The sequence below is a fragment of the Triticum aestivum genome, chromosome 6D (assembly GCF_018294505.1).
Source record: "Triticum aestivum cultivar Chinese Spring chromosome 6D, IWGSC CS RefSeq v2.1, whole genome shotgun sequence".
Lineage (NCBI taxonomy): Eukaryota > Viridiplantae > Streptophyta > Magnoliopsida > Poales > Poaceae > Triticum > Triticum aestivum.
In genome coordinates, this window is record NC_057811.1 from 130241677 (window position 1) to 130257257 (window position 15581).

Sequence of the window (15581 nt, forward strand, 5' to 3'; positions counted from 1 at the left end):
CTCCTTCGATGGCGGTGGCACGGCTTGGAGGGCGGCCACTGCGTCGCCGAGATCCGCGACGCGGCGCTCGAGGTCGGGGCGCCAACTTAATAGATCGTCGATTTTTGTCGCGGTGGTTTGTTGTGCCTTGGTGAGACCGTCAATGGCGGCCTCGATCTTCGTCTCGAAGCGGTTGAGGAAGGCGGAGACACTGGGATCCATGGCGTCGCGAGCTTGGCGGAGACCGCGCGTCTCGATGAGATGCGTCAGGGCGGAGCGGGGAGGGGTGGTGGTTGGCGTCTCTGATACCAGATGATAAGGTAGTGGTGCACGATCGATCTATTGCTCTCTGAAGTAGTAGCTATTACAGATCGATTACAAGGAGCGGGGCTCGAATGGGAAGAACAAGAGGAACTAGGGTTCGGGAGTGAGCTAGGTAGCCGCCGTCGATTCGTTCGATGATCCTCTGGATGGATGATGCAACCTCTCTCGCCTCCTCAAGTAGCGGCGCAGGTGGGCTTCAGTTAGCCCACGTCGGCCCGAAGACGCGTGGGTTGGGCTTCCTGGGCCGGGTCGACCGCGGTGCAGAGGCGACGCGGTCGCTGTTGTCGCTGACTTGCGGCCCTGGTCTGTCAGGGGCGTTGACAATGCGCCGCGAAATCTCGGTTTGCTTGGGCCAGCAGGTGGTCGTAGTCACCGCCGTCCCACTCGTCCCGGTAGTTCTCCGGGCGTTCCACCATGACCTGCATCGCCGCGTCGAACATCTCCCTCCTCCACCCCTCGGGCCCGCCCCGCCGGCATTGCTCCGCGAGCCAGTCCTCGTTCTCGAACTGCATGCATAAACAACGTCAACAGAGAAAATAGAAATCTCGCCTCGCTGGGCCAGACAATGTTATTTCGGGCGAATTTCGCGCACCTCGCGGTCTCGCAGTCTGTGGGTGTATCTTCGGGGCCATCCGCGAGCGGCCAGACGCGAGTGGAAGGCCGTCACGTCTCGCACCATCTCATCCTTAGATGGGAGCTTGAATCGCCCCGACAGAACGCCGGCCACCCAGTGGCTCTGCAGCTCGAACAGTGGAAAAGGGACCACCTGGATGCACGTACCGAACAGAGTGGGGAGAACTAAGATGCATGTTCAAGATCGCAATGTTTTCTATGATGGAATATTAGGCAAGTTCATGATTAATTCCAGTAAATAATTCATGACTAGAAGAGATACTAGCATGCAATAATCTAGCAAACTAGAAGAACATCAAGACATGCATAACAGCAGCAAACACGTAACAATAGCTGTAGAAACAGACATGAACAGAGGATGTTGGACGTACTGATCGTTAGCTATTATGGGTGCGACAGTGTTGATGACGATGTTGGCGACGATCTGCTGCTGACGGCGATGAATACGACGATGAGTAGCACCGCCCGACTTGGACGGAAGACGACCCGTGATGACGAATTTGAGCAGTCGCGCACAGCGCTTCCCAAAAACCTAATTCGTCCTCTCCCGGTGCAGGATCGCAAAGACGAACGGTTCCGGAGACCTGCTCTCCCACGCGCCGATGCACGCCGGCGTTTGAGATGGAGTAGACTACGATGGCGGCGCAAGTTGTGAGATGAGGCAAAACCCTAGGTGTTTTTCGGTGTGTCTCTGGCCGCAGCCGGTAGCTGTATATATATTAGGACCAGAGGAGGTATTGTGTCGCGACCACAATCCCAAACCAACTCGGTTTCTAATTCGTATACTTACCGGACAAGAAATCAAAAACTTGTCTGCCAAGACATAAAAATAAAACGGCAAAAGGAAGCTGCGCTCCTGCAAGGAGACGGACCATTCACGCGCATGTCGCATGTACGCCTCGCCTCGCCACGCCACGCCACGGCCAGGCCAGGCGAGCAAGCGCGCGCGTGTGGTTTTCCCTTTCTCTTCTCACACACCACTTAGAGTGGTGGAGAGAACCCACTATATAAAGAGGTCCAACTCTTCTTCAACTTCCAAGGTGGGACTAAACTTAGCACCACCACTTGCCATTTTACACATGGGCTTTGAGATTTCAGAAATTGCTATGGGCCTAGCCCATTAATTCTAACATTCTATGTGCTCTTGGATGTGATTAACTCTATGTACCAGGCGCTTTCACAAGATTCCAGCGAACAATTTTAAAAAATTAGAAAACTGAAGATACTGCTAAAAAAATAAATTTTTCATGTGGTAGCTTCGGAGAGGTGTTGTCTTTGACAAAGGACAACCTGGCTCACCGCAATTGATAAAAAATCAAGAAGTGTAGTTTTTGTGCTCATGATAGGATAGTTAAACAACTCTTCTTTCAGTGCAAATTCACGCACTTTACGTGGTCAATGTTCCAAATAGAGTCTAATTTGTATCCGACAAAAAATGTTGTCAATATATATTTCTAGAGATATTGTAATCATTCTCCCATGAAGGCTATCTATCGATGTACGCATTGCCTTCATACATAATCTATGCTACACTGATTGAAGTATCGGCCGCTATTCACAACAGTGGGTATGTGATTGGAGCAAGTGATGATTCAGCCATTTTTACTCAACATAGGTGACGGCATAGTTTTTGGATAGGACCTCCACCCTCCCGACATAGGCATATTTTCGGTCTCATACGAATGTACTTCTGCCATTCATGGTAGTCAAAGTCAGGATTCTCAGTCGGATCGATTTTCCTAAGACAAAATCGAGTCGTAATTCCGAGTAGTGGAACCAAGGATTCTACAAGATTTACTCAAGTAAGATATTGTGTATCCGTGCAACAAATTTATATTTTTTTTAGAGTTTCAACACGAAATATAGAGCCAAAAAAAAATACTACTTAAAACACAATAGATGTTTTGTAACATAGTAGTAATCTAACCTGATCCGGATTCATAGTAGGGTCTGGATCGGCATGCTTTCATAGGATCGTGAAATCATAGGATTCCACAGTAGAATTGCGACTTTGACTACCTTATTGCCACTGTGTCTTTTTACATTGTGAAATTGTTCGTGTTAACTGTGTACATTCTAGTCATGCAGAGGGTAGGTGTCCACTTATCATGCTTTGTATCTTTTTTTTTCGGATGATGCTTTGTATCTTGTTGATGCCACATTACGAGTTAATAAAAGGATTTTTTATTTTAAAAAAAAGACCGCGAGGCTCAGAATTATGATGGATAACTACTTGACATGTATTTCTAACACAATAATTACATGCTAACTACACGGGAGGTACACTGGATCCATATTCCTTGTTATATTGATGGTGTACACACTTCATATATGTCATGTATTTAGTTCTATACTATATTACCCTCGGATCTCAAAGTCTTTATTGATGGCTCAGATTTAATCCTCGCTTGGATACATGTCCCAAAAAACCGCATCCTACATATGTACAATATTATATTACTTAAGCTGAAAATTTCCAGACATCCTTATTCTTATGAACATAAAATAAATAAAGAACTCATCGCAATTGCCAAAAAATAGTGAGCCTGCTATATAGGCGCACTACAAATATAATGATAGAGACAAACCTTTAAAGGCAACCCGATGAAGGAGAGTCGAGGAGCAACCTGTGGCGGGAACACATGCTTGTACAGTGGATCGACACAATTGTCGTCCACGGAGACGGTTGCATCGTTGGTGAGGAATGGGAAGTTGTACTTGTATCTACCCTCGGGATAAGATAAACATCATTTCATAAAGGATAAGATAAAGAAAGGTATGAATTTTTAAAATTTATTTCACTTTGAATCATAATCCTGTGTAACTAAATGGATGATCCCCACTAATGTATTTCTCTTAACATGCAACGATGCATTGGAGAAGGCCCACCTCAAAATGCTAGCATGCATGGGAAATTCTTTACATTCTATTATGCTACTGATATTCAATAAATATTTATACAATAATAAAATATAATCAACATACATATTTTCAGCTTTAGTTCTCATACAATTAATCCAAATATTCATGTTCCATACAACTAAATATCAATGAATTATATTGCAACTATCATCTAGTTAATTATTGTCCTGGGCTCAACTTGAACCCCATATGCAGATGCTATCTAAATGGAACCATGAACTCTCTAAAACCATTAAAATAAACAGTGTAGTTGTTTTGAAAAGTGAATTTGTATTTTGGGCTTCTCAAAAACTACAAAAAGTTCATGGATGTAGGGAATGCTTTGAAGATAATCCGCATAAGTTCATAATAAGGACAATGTGCGAAAATAGGAAGATAAATTCGTTACAGTTTTTTGTACGGAATAAAAATGTTGACCCCCACAAAAAATGTTGATATTGGTTGATGATTTTTTTGATAGACCACTAACTTGTTTTAGATTTATTTTAGAATCCTGGAATAAAGTCAATTCCCAAACATTAACCGTAAAAAATCATTCGCAAACATTAGCCTTGTTATTCAAGGTGATTTTGCATTGAAACCCTAAAAGAAGACAAGTTATTTTGCACATTGCACAAACAATTATAATTTTGTAATGGAAGCTTGCATGTTTCGAATTCCTTGCATTCCCTACATTTTGTCTTATTTTGAGGAAACACCTAAATGCAAAAGTACTTTTCCATCGTGGCTAAGGTTGGAACTAAATGGTTTTGGAAATTACAGGGTTTAATATCTATGGTTCCATAGTTTCGAGTTTGAATCTATCTTAAATGTGTTTGGTGTGCCTGGGTGGCCTAAAGTGTGTCTGGAAACTGTATGCACCTTATTTGGTTGATGACTCGATAAATCCTCCAGCAGACTGGCTGGACGAAATATAGGGGCGATTAGCCTGGCCAGCCATCTAGGCATACGACGAGACTGGAGTCAGGTGGCCTAGGTTAGTCACATATCGTCCAAAAACGAGGTGCATGGCGACCAAAACTGAGCAGCCCATACTAATTCAAGAGCTCAGTACAACAAATAGCCTAGGCATCCTAGCTTTTTTTTTAGAAAAGGAGGTTAACCCCTGCCTCTGCGTCAATCGATGTATGCAGCCATCTTTATTAATTATTTTATAAAGGTTTGACAAGAACATACATCAATTCATCCGAAGCCACCACTCACATCTACAAACTCGATAATATGAAATGCTCTCACTCCCCTAAAATCAGTGTCATCGCCGATCCATCCACATAACGTATCGGGACCAACAGCCTAAGCATCTTAGCTAGGAAAAAATCTTTCATTTTTCAAGCCAAGCCAGACACCGATTTTCCTCATGCATAGAGCCCAGGTCGGCAACCAAACATGCCACCAGCACCTTGAGTGTGATATGACTTCTGCTACAATATGCAGTATATCATACCACCTCTCCCTATAAGCTTAGACTTTTGGATGAGTTGGTTAGTTCTCGAGTTCAAGACTACCAACGCTGTATTTAAAAATATATTCTACAATTTACATCAATCACACGTCTAACAGTCTAAGGTCTAAAAAAGTCTAGATGTGAAGAGGTGTGTTGAAACATATTGCCTATCTCTTTTCACCAATTCAGACTTTTGAACGAATTGACTAGAGCATAAACTCATTACGTGTAATTCAAGTTAGTATAGTCTCGGATCACACAACATACTTAAAATGCATGTGGTCCTCTCTCTTAAAGTTCTATATGACCACCATGCTCTGATGACCACACGCCCATGTCTTGTGAGTCTAGACATTAGAGAGGGTGCACCAATATCTTGTAGCGCCCCCCTCCATTAGCTTAGCCAACCATTTCTTTTAGAAATGGAGGAGGACCCCCGGCCTCTGCATCTGGACGATGCATGCGGTCACTTTAATTATTTACACAAGACCTTACAAAGTCATACGACAGTAAGACTAAAGCCACCGTCTAGGCAACATCTGTCGCTACTCCTATCCAGTTGATGAAAGGATGCTGATAGTCTGGGCCTAATATCAAACAGACCTCGCAGCCAAACCTAAACATCTAAGACCTGAGGTCCCAACCAGGACGCCTGCCGGGTATGGGGCACCTACCAGTCCGGCGTATTCCACAATCAGGACGCGTGCCGGGTATGAGGCCGCCGCAGCCACCTGCCACCAATCCATCTTTAGAGTTGTACTGTTGCATCTACCGTGCCAGGTCTCTCTGTCATCGACGCCACCACGACGCCAGACAGCGTCGTCCTCCTGCGCGATTCCATCCTCGCACATCGAACGCCGAATCTGTACTGCGCCACGCCGTCGAGATCCGTCGCCATGAATGTGTAGGATGAAGCACCGCTCCACCAAAGAAGCCGTCCACTGGTCCCGCGAGAACGAGTGCACCTCCAAGAATGCCGCCCTCAAGGGGTAACGACACATGATTGCCGCCAACATCCGATCAGCTGATTTAGGGTTTCCCCCGGAGGCATTGAGTGGAGCTGGGAGCCTCACCTCGATGATGCCTTCATGAAGGAAACGATGATAAGGACATCGTCATCACCTGCTCCGGCCATCGACTGAAGACCAGGTTTTCACCTGGATTCGTCCCAAGTAGTCCACCCGATAACCTGTGCATCATCTCGACCACCTTCAAAGCCCCGGATCTAGCCGCCTAGATCCGGCGACCAACCGCAACAGCAGTGCCACCGTAGGAGCCCTGGCGCACCAGCCACTGCCTGAGTGTGCCACCACTGGAGCCTAGGAGGAGGGCTCCCACCCCACCTCGCGAAGCCGCGAGAGCAGCCTAGATGGACCCCGCGTGCTCGTCACAGTCTTTGATCCGAACCAATCCGTAAATCAAATCGCCGTCACAGATCCGCCTTGGACAGGGACTGCACCACGCCATGCCGCCGCGGAAAGCCCTAGCTTCACCGGCCGCCACCCTCCAGGGCCGCCGCCCCGGGATCCAGACAGAACATTGCCGCTGCCACCGGCCATGTTCCGCCGCCGCCGACCGGCCAAGCCGCCGGCCACTACGACCTCCGCCGCCATGACCATGCGAGCACAGCCAGCTGGCCGACCAACTACGACGAAGAAGAAGGCCACCACCAATAAGCCTAGGACCGGCGCCCCAGACATCCTCGTGTTGCAGATCAAGTCCAGGAGCAGTGCACCGCTGACGGCGATTGAGATTGGTAGCAGAACGAATTAGCCCGTCAAGGCCAGATCCGCCGTTGCTGGTGCCGTCCTCCACCGCCGCCGCCGCATGCACCACTTCCATGTCGCCGCCGATCTGCGCCACCGCCGCCGATCTGGCCGGAAAGGAGCGCCGCCTCCCAACCAGATCGCGATCCGAGGAGAAAACCGTCGCCGCCGCCACGCCAAAGGGCTTTGCCCTGTGACGCCCCGGGCGACGGCGGCGGAGGGGAGCGGAGGTTGGGCGAGGCTGTAGGAGGAGGACGGGGGCTCCCTGGTGCGGGGCGGCGCCGCCGCACGGGGAAGGGACGGGTGGGACGGGACTTGGTTGGTACTACATGTAATTTAAGTACTTATTTTGTTCTTAACAGACGGCCGTGTGTACAAACATGACACGATGATGAGCATCCGCAGGCCAAGCACGACGAGATGGTGCCAAAGAAAAGAAGGTAAAAGAGGAGACGAGCATATGTACCCGGTGCAATGCATGATGACATCCGCTTTGACCCGACTTCCGTCGTGGAAAACCACACTCCCGTCTTCCTGAGCACGGTCGATCTGTGCATACATGCCGAGAAGGATTTCCATGGGATTGTCGTCGGGACAGTGCAAAGTTTGCATCGTGAATTTTTTGGTTGCTATTACTGTGGTATGCTGACATTACCTCGGAATGAAGCCACATATTAGCATGTCCGGGCAGCTTCTCGCTGGTGGCAGAAAGCGACCATCTACTGGCGAGATGGACCTCTTTGGCGACGCCAGCGATGTCCCTCGAGATGTCCGTGCCACTCGGTCCACACCCTATCACCACGACAACCTGCCAACCAAATTGAATTTACTGTAGAGTGTTGAGAAACTTCAGATCGCATCGACCGTCGGACAAGTGCAAAAGAAAACAATCACTCGCCAAAAACACACGGAAGGACGGACGCACTTGGCCGTGGAATGGCTCGGGCACACGGTAGCTGGTGCTGTGCAGCTGCTTCCCAGGCCAAGCATCCACGCCTGCGGCACCAAAGCAAACTGTCACGAGCTCGATCGGCGACGCGTTGTGCAAAAGGAGGAGTGCGTGCCGGCCGAGAATGAGAGTGGATCAATGTGTTACCGGCAACGTCGGCGAAGTGCGGCTGGGAGTAGTGGCCGTTGCAGATGACGACGGCGTCGAACACCTCCTCATCCGTTTCGCGCTTCTCGCTGCCGGACGCCTTCCTCGAGTACCTGACGCGCCAGCTAGTGCCGCTCGTCTCCCTGCTCACCCGGACCACCTCCGTCTCCAGCCGGACGAGGCCGTCGAGGTCGAACCGCCGCGCGAAGCTCTGGAGGTACCGGAGCACCTCCGCGTGGCCGGGGAACCTGCGGGTGTCGCCGTCGGGGCCCGCGACGAAGGGGAAGTCGAGGAAGCCCATGCACTCGCGCGGGAGGTTGGTGCGGAGGGACGCGTCGAGGTTCGAGCGCCGCTGGGTGACGAGCGGCTCCGGCGAGGCGGACGCGTCGGCATCGGCCTCGTAGACCCAGGTGCCGCCCACGCCGTCGGTGCGCTCGAACACGACGGGGGCGTGGCCTTCGCGTCGCAGCTCGCGCGCCGCCACCAGGCCGGCGGCCCCGGCGCCGATGACGGCGACGCGGAGCGAGCGCGACGGCATCGGGGTATCGGACCGGTCAGGACGACGGGAGGAAGCGGCGGCGCGGAGGAATCGATGTCGCCTCCCTCTCCTGTGTTTTTGTGTTTGTTTTCGGCAGAGCTTCTGGCGTTGGAGGGAGTATCATGCAACATAGATTTCTCGAGGAATTTATTAGGTTAGAGCAACTTTTTAGCACATGCGGCATGGATGATCGCCATAATAACTGCTAGCACAACGATCAGTAAAAAGGAAAAAGAATATTATAGCAGTGTTTTTTTAGGATGAAAGAGAGATTTATTCCATGATAGCAGAGTTACAATCAGCTGGTAAGCTAGGCACGGCCTGCAGGATAGTACGGCTGCTTGTTACACATGCTTACAAAAAGAAGACACGGTCGATCACATACTTCTCCATTGCCCCTACGCTCGGGAGGTGTGGCATCTATGCTTCACACAAATCAGTGTCACCGTGAGGCAACCGCAACCTGGTGATTCACTTGAGGCATGGTGGCTTCAAGTGAGGAGTGCAATTGTGACAAGGGATAGAAGAGGTTTTGACACTATTGTCATATTCATCGCTTGGTCATTATGGAAACAAAGAAATGCCAGAGCCTTTGGGCGGCTGGAGCAACAGAGGAGGCCGAGACAATTGGTGCATCAAATCTTCGACGAGCTTAGAGAATGGGACGAGGCCGGAGTCGGAAGAATACACCGTTTTGTGAGAAGTTAGATCTTCTTTTTCCTTTAGGTGTTGAGTGGGTTCTGCTAGCATGATGTTCGCATCTATGCCTAGCCTCTTGTAATTATGTTTGCTCTCTTCTATAAAAATATGGTACGCCATTGGCGTACTCTCAAAAAAAAACAATCAACTGGTAAAAGCTCAGCGATACAAGGTGGGCAATTCTGTAGCGAACAAACCATGCTACACTCTAACCTCTCATAGTTTGTCGGGCGATCTGCTACTCTGTTTTGGTTTCTAGAAATTTTCAAAAGAAAAAACTCTCTACCAACTAAAAGAAACTTAATCTCCGAGATTAAATGACCAATATGTTGACCGGTCTAAAATATCTGAGGCCAATGAAGAAAGAACCATAAAGGAGTCAGACTAGATTACCACCGGTTGGTTTGATCGCTCCATGGTGATTGCAAGCCTTCTCTCAACGCATGTAGTTCCGCTTCAAGTGAATCGTTACAGAAGAAAAGGTGTCGGCAGGCTGCAAAGATTAGGCCACCGTCTGAGTTTCATAGGATCATTCCGGAACCCGCGGTTCCATCGGAGGAAAACGAGCTATCGACCAACAAGGCGACATGCCCAACAGCCGGAGCAGGCCATAAATTAGACTATGAAGGCGCTTCTATGCATCACAATAGGTAAAATTTGTGAAGCTCGCTCCAAAAGCAGCCTCCAAAACTAGGTTGTAGAGCTTTCGTTTGGACCTCCCTCAAAACCCAATCATCAACGCGAGGAAGTTTTGTCATCTCCCTCCCCGCACCACGAACATAGATAATCATCAGCGAGGGGGGCGCTACCGCTAACCATCCATCCTATTAATGATTAATTGCTCCCTCAGATTCCCGTGACGGTCCGTCAGACGGACGCACATGACAACATCTTCTCGCGGTCACCGACTATAAAAGCCCAACGACGAGGCACCCCATCTCGAAAACCCTAGCCGGCACCTCCCTCCCTCGCCGCCTCCTCCCCTAGCCAACTCCTCGACTCGCCGCGACAATGTTGTCACGCCATGACACAACCTATTAGCTGAACGTGCTATCGTACAAGAACCTCCTATCCCAGGCTGTGCAAACTCTCTTTGCGGTGCACCAGTCGTGGCAACCGCTACATCCTCCTGCAACGTGTGTGGCACTGGCGGCTCCAGTGGTAGCGGCTGTCCGGATCCGGCGCCTCCCATGGATCGAGCGGCTCCAGTCTAATGGGCGTAGTTGATCTGGAGCCTTGGGACCCTCATCCCCTTCGTCGGCGCTGTCACATCGGCGCCGTGACCTCCTCGTAATGTTTGTCCACATCCTCATCGAGGCCAAGCTCGAACCTGATCCCGAGGACCCACTTGGGGTCGTATTGCAGCTCAACAAGCTCTAGGTGAAGGTCTGCCACCGCGAAGGGGAGCGCATCCGCGAGCGTTTCGTCCCTGTAACGATCGACTAGGAGGAAGAGGAGCAACTCACAGCCGCCGCTCAACGTTTCCAGGAGGAGGATACCAACTTCGCCTACATCGATGAGCTGTCGGGCTCGGACGAGCACATTGACTAGATGGTGGCGGCGAAGAAGCAATGTACAATAATAGCTAGCAATGTCGATTACAAACATTGCATATTATGAAAATGTCGCTTAACGACATTTCAAGTTGCAAAGTATATATAATGCAAATATAGTGTTAATTATGTTTATCATGCCTGATGACGATTATGAACCATTTGGTTTGATCAAATGCCGCTTAAATTAAACCAAATAACAAAAGCGAACGAAAAGAACAGATATAAAGGCTGGCATCTAGTGATTATGTTTTTGCGCACAGCCCAGCAGCCTCCAAATTATTATGGAGCACACTTCTTATAGTGGATGGCGATCCAAATTATGGTGACATACTAGAGTTACTCTTTGCATATCAATCCTACCAACATTTTCGATTACACCCATTGATTTGCACACAAAAAAAATCCACCCATTGCTAGTTATGACCGAGATCGCTTTTTCTGGAAAAAAAAAGACTGAGAATCGCTATCCATCTCAACTGCAAAAAAAAGAGACTGATAATCGCTATCCATCTCAGTGACACTAAAAGAAAATTATGATTTGTCCCAATTGTTATGCCCCTTTTTCCTATGTTGAGAATCGATCTTGCTGCTTGCTACTAAGTTTAGTTTTTGAGGGTCTGCTGCTTGCTACTAACTATGTTCCAGAATTTCTCCGTGATTGTATTACCCGCGAATGTATTACACCTGAGTAATCAATAAAGCTCCTAAGCTACAAAAATAATAATTATATCCTCCATATTAGGTTAGAAAAGCTCTTTTTTTTGTTAGGCCGGCCTGACCGCTGAGGACAACGACGTGAAAGCATAAAAACAGCGAGACCTCCTACGTTAGCGCCAGTTTTTTTTAGAAGAAGTTAGCGCCTGTTTTTTTTTTTTAGAAGAAGTTAGCGCCAGTTAGGTCTGCTGACGCTCACGAGAGACTTGTAGCGGGACGGCCCAGCAACATGCTCTCACAAGCAAACGCAAAGAAAATAAATTAGCAGGTTGTGTCATAGCCAATAAGCACTAGGTTGAACTCAATTAGTTGTTTACTATGAGAAAATAGTGCTATTTGACCCTTTCTTTTGTACAACATTAACATATATTCACTCATATAAATTATTTGAAAAGAAAGCATAAATTTGAAAAATAATTCTTACAAATTTGAAAACAACCACGAATTTGAAAAAGTTCACATAATTGAAAAAGGTTGGTAGGAATTGGAAGAAGTTCACGGACACAAAAAAAGGTTCATGAATTTGAGAAAAGTTCATGAATTTAAAAAAAGTTCATTAATTTCTAAAAACTTAACGAAATTTGGAAAAAAATCATGAAATTTGAAAAAGGTCACGAATTTGAGAAAAAAGTTCTTGAGCTAAAAGTTTATGCATCTAAAAAAGTTCACATATTTGAAAAAAAGTTCAGGAATTAAAAAAAAGTTCAATTTGCAAAAAAAAAAGATAAAAAGAAAAAGAAAAACATTTCATTGAGCAAAACCATTGCTGCAAAAACAAAAAACAAAAAACCTGCCCGAAGAAACCCGCGGAACCTACAAAACCGATGACAAAAGAACTTACATGAGACGCCCGTTTGCTACCTCGTGTTGCATGGGGAGTGCACCAGTTAATCCAATAGTCTGTAAATGGCGATTAAGGCGCCAAATAAGAATTGGGTAAAACAACCCTGCTCAAGAACAAGTTGTTGGACCTGGGCACTTACAACATTTACAACCGGAATTGGCAAATTCGGACCCCTATATGTTTGCAGATGCACCCATACATGTGTGCGGACAGTGACAAGACACACAACAAAATCCGCCTCCACAACTGGCTCCCTCAAACCGGATCCTCAATTCATACTAGTTTGATGCAGTGTTGTTCACGCATGTCATCGGACTATCAAAAATTGACATGTTCTACTAACCACGAATGAAATGACAATAGAAAAAGTTCATCCACGACCGCCCTTGCCCATGCCGTCTTCGTTGTGAAAGCATCGGTCAAAGATGCAAAACGGATCTAGGCGGATCTGCTCCCTTGTGGATCTCGACGAGAGATCGATCACGTCCACTCCACCCCCACCCCTTCACCCACTGAATGGCCCGGCCTCGTCCTCATGGGACATCCCCTTGTTGTAAAGCTCGAGATGTCGATGCTCATCGGTGACGAGCTCAGATGCTTCTGGTGGAGCTCGACCATGTATTCGTTGCACGCTCCGCCTTGATCCACTCGATGGCATACCGGTTCTCCCGCAACTAATGATGAGAGACCAATAAGGGTCGAGGTCGACTATCGGCGGGACGTTGGGGTATCCCAAGGTGAAGTTCAACTTTGCCTTGCTGTCGTAGAGCCCCACTACCTTGATATGGCACGCCCTCATCGCCAACTATGTTGATTGGCAGGACACCACCCAGTACCGGGCGCTGGAATCTGTGTCCTTGATCTCGGACACCTAGGCCTCCCACGACGGCGGTTGGTCAGTGAAGGAGTGGAGTGGGGGTGCCGCTGTGGTCTCGACCCCAGTTTCGCTGCGAACCTTGGCGTGGATCCATGCTGCACATCGGGAGCGGTGACCACTGACGGTGTGGTGGCTTCGGGAGGGCTGCGTGAGGGCCGTCATGGTGAATTTGGGCACAATGGCGAGGATGAGCTGCGGGGAAGAAAGAGGGGCGATGATGAGGAGCTGGATGTTTTTTTGGAGAATGAATAAATTTAAGGGCCGGCCAACGCGAGGAGTAAAGAATATACTCCTCTAAAGCCTTTAAGGGATCGGCTATGTCCGGTTTAGGACCTTAAAACCAATTTTTTTACTTCTCCAAAAGCTTTTGAGGGATCGACTAGAGATGCTCTTAAGTCCTATCCACAAAGCAACATTTCAATCCTGCCTTGCTAGCGGTAATATCCTTAATTATAGCTCATTTAGCAATTTTAGGTTCTCAACTCTTATGATAGGTTGCTCGTGTGGCTCTTCAAATCATTCTATGTCAGTCCATCTTATACTAGCTTGGCTTTTATAGATTTGCCATCAAAGAAATGGTGAAACACCGAGCTGCGAAGACAATAAGATGACGTCTTCATTAAATTGGCATCAATTTCAAAATTTGTGTATCGTTATCCGTGTTTGCTTTTGTTTTCTCAGTTATATCTTGTTTAATTAATCAATAAAGCCATACGATCCCATTTCTTGAAAAAAGGCCATGTTTTGGCAGAGGTGTGTGCAACTAGTGAGCAAAGTGGTAGGTGGTTCATCGATCATTAGAAGAAGAATTAAGCCAAAAAAAAGAATATTTTGTGGGTAAACAAGGCTTCCACCAAAAGAAGCAAATGAAGGATTTCATAAAATATCTCGTGGAATTGAGAATGAAGTTTCCTTTTGCACACGCGAGATCATCGGTTAGTAAATTGGCTAACTACACCCAATCTTCGAAAAGTCCCGATTGTTTCAAATTTCGGAATGACATAAGAACGAAATCCCCATGAATATGAATATATGATAGAACCTCTTGCAACAAAGTATACGAAAATGCCAGTAAAGGTCAACACATTACAAGAAGCGACAAAAATTACCTACGACTACGTGACCATTCTTCCGCATCAATACCGTCAAAAGGTAGTACACCCTTGTGTCAACGTCGTGAAGACCTGCCTGAAGGCGGGATAAGGATTTTCATCCTGAACTAGAACAATGCCCGTGTGTTGCAGCGGGATATAAATATTCTAGTACTTTAGCTTGTGATTTACATGTCCATAATATGTGATTGTGGAAATAAATGCATCATTAAATTATGTTCATGATTTAAATTATATTTTGATCATAAGTGATTTACCTGCTCATAATATGCGATTGTGTAAAAAAATCATCAAATCTACCCGTGATTTACCTTATATTTTGATCATAAGTTTGGTAAGTAAATTAAAATGAAATTGGTTCGGAAGGTAAGAAATTAAGATGATTGATTATTATACGGGGAAGTTTGGACAAATGGGTTGTGGGAAGAAATGTGAAATGGGAACCTTACGTTCTTATTAAATATTCTATTACGTTAGCTTGTGATTTACCTGTCCTTAATATGTGATTGTGTAAATAAATGCATCATTAAATTATGTTCATGATTTAAATTATATTTTGATCATAAGTGATTTGCCTGCTCATAATATGCGATTGTGTAAAAAAATGTTCATCAAATCTACCCGTGATTTGCCTTATATTTTGATCAGAAGTTTGGTAAGTAAACTAAAATGAAATTGGTTCGGAAGGTAAGAAATTAAGATGATTGATTATTATACGGGGAAGTTTGGACAAATGGGTGGTGGGAAGAAATGTGAAATGGGAACCTTACGTTCTTATTAAGTATATAATACTAAAACAATGCTTGTGCGTTGCAATAGGATATAAATCATCTAGTACGCCAGCTTGTGATTTACCTGTCTATAATAATGCGATTGTGTAAATAAATGAGCATCAAATTCCGCCCATGAATTACCTTATATTTTGATCCGAAGTTTGGTCAGTAAATTAAAGTAGAACTGGTCCAGATGGTAAGTAAATTATGTTGATTTATTATCATACAAGGAAGGTTGGACAAAGGGGAGGTGGGAAGAAAGGTGAAATGGGAACCTTATGTTCTTTTTAAGTAGTATAGGGAT

General features: G+C 46.6%; 1 protein-coding gene across 1 annotated transcript; it reads right to left on the bottom strand.

Annotated features, from left to right (window-relative positions):
* Positions 1-300: 300 nt before the first annotated feature.
* LOC123144082 (flavin-containing monooxygenase FMO GS-OX-like 4) lies at positions 301-8857 on the bottom strand. Its single transcript, XM_044563096.1, has 7 exons — positions 8165-8857; positions 7994-8064; positions 7724-7876; positions 7535-7617; positions 3525-3660; positions 896-1069; positions 301-809 (listed from the first exon to the last, which is right to left on the bottom strand). Exons 1-7 carry the CDS (start codon positions 8700-8702, stop codon positions 612-614), a joined length of 1353 nt encoding a protein of 450 aa, XP_044419031.1. The 5' UTR covers positions 8703-8857; the 3' UTR covers positions 301-611.
* Between the last annotated feature and the right edge of the window lie 6724 nt (positions 8858-15581).

What these genes read in the sequence shown, in the direction of transcription:
- LOC123144082 (XM_044563096.1), bottom strand. Translation starts at nt 8,702, where the DNA reads ATGCCGTCGCGCTCGCTCCGCGTCGCCGTCATCGGCGCCGGGGCCGCC. An exon ending in GCACTTCGCCGACGTTGCCG is followed by an intron (nt 8,065 to 8,164) that starts GTAACACATTGA and finishes TTGGTGCCGCAG; the next exon opens with GCGTGGATGCTTGGCCTGGG. An exon ending in GTCATCATGCATTGCACCGG is followed by an intron (nt 3,661 to 7,534) that starts GTACATATGCTC and finishes TCCCGAGGGTAG; the next exon opens with ATACAAGTACAACTTCCCAT.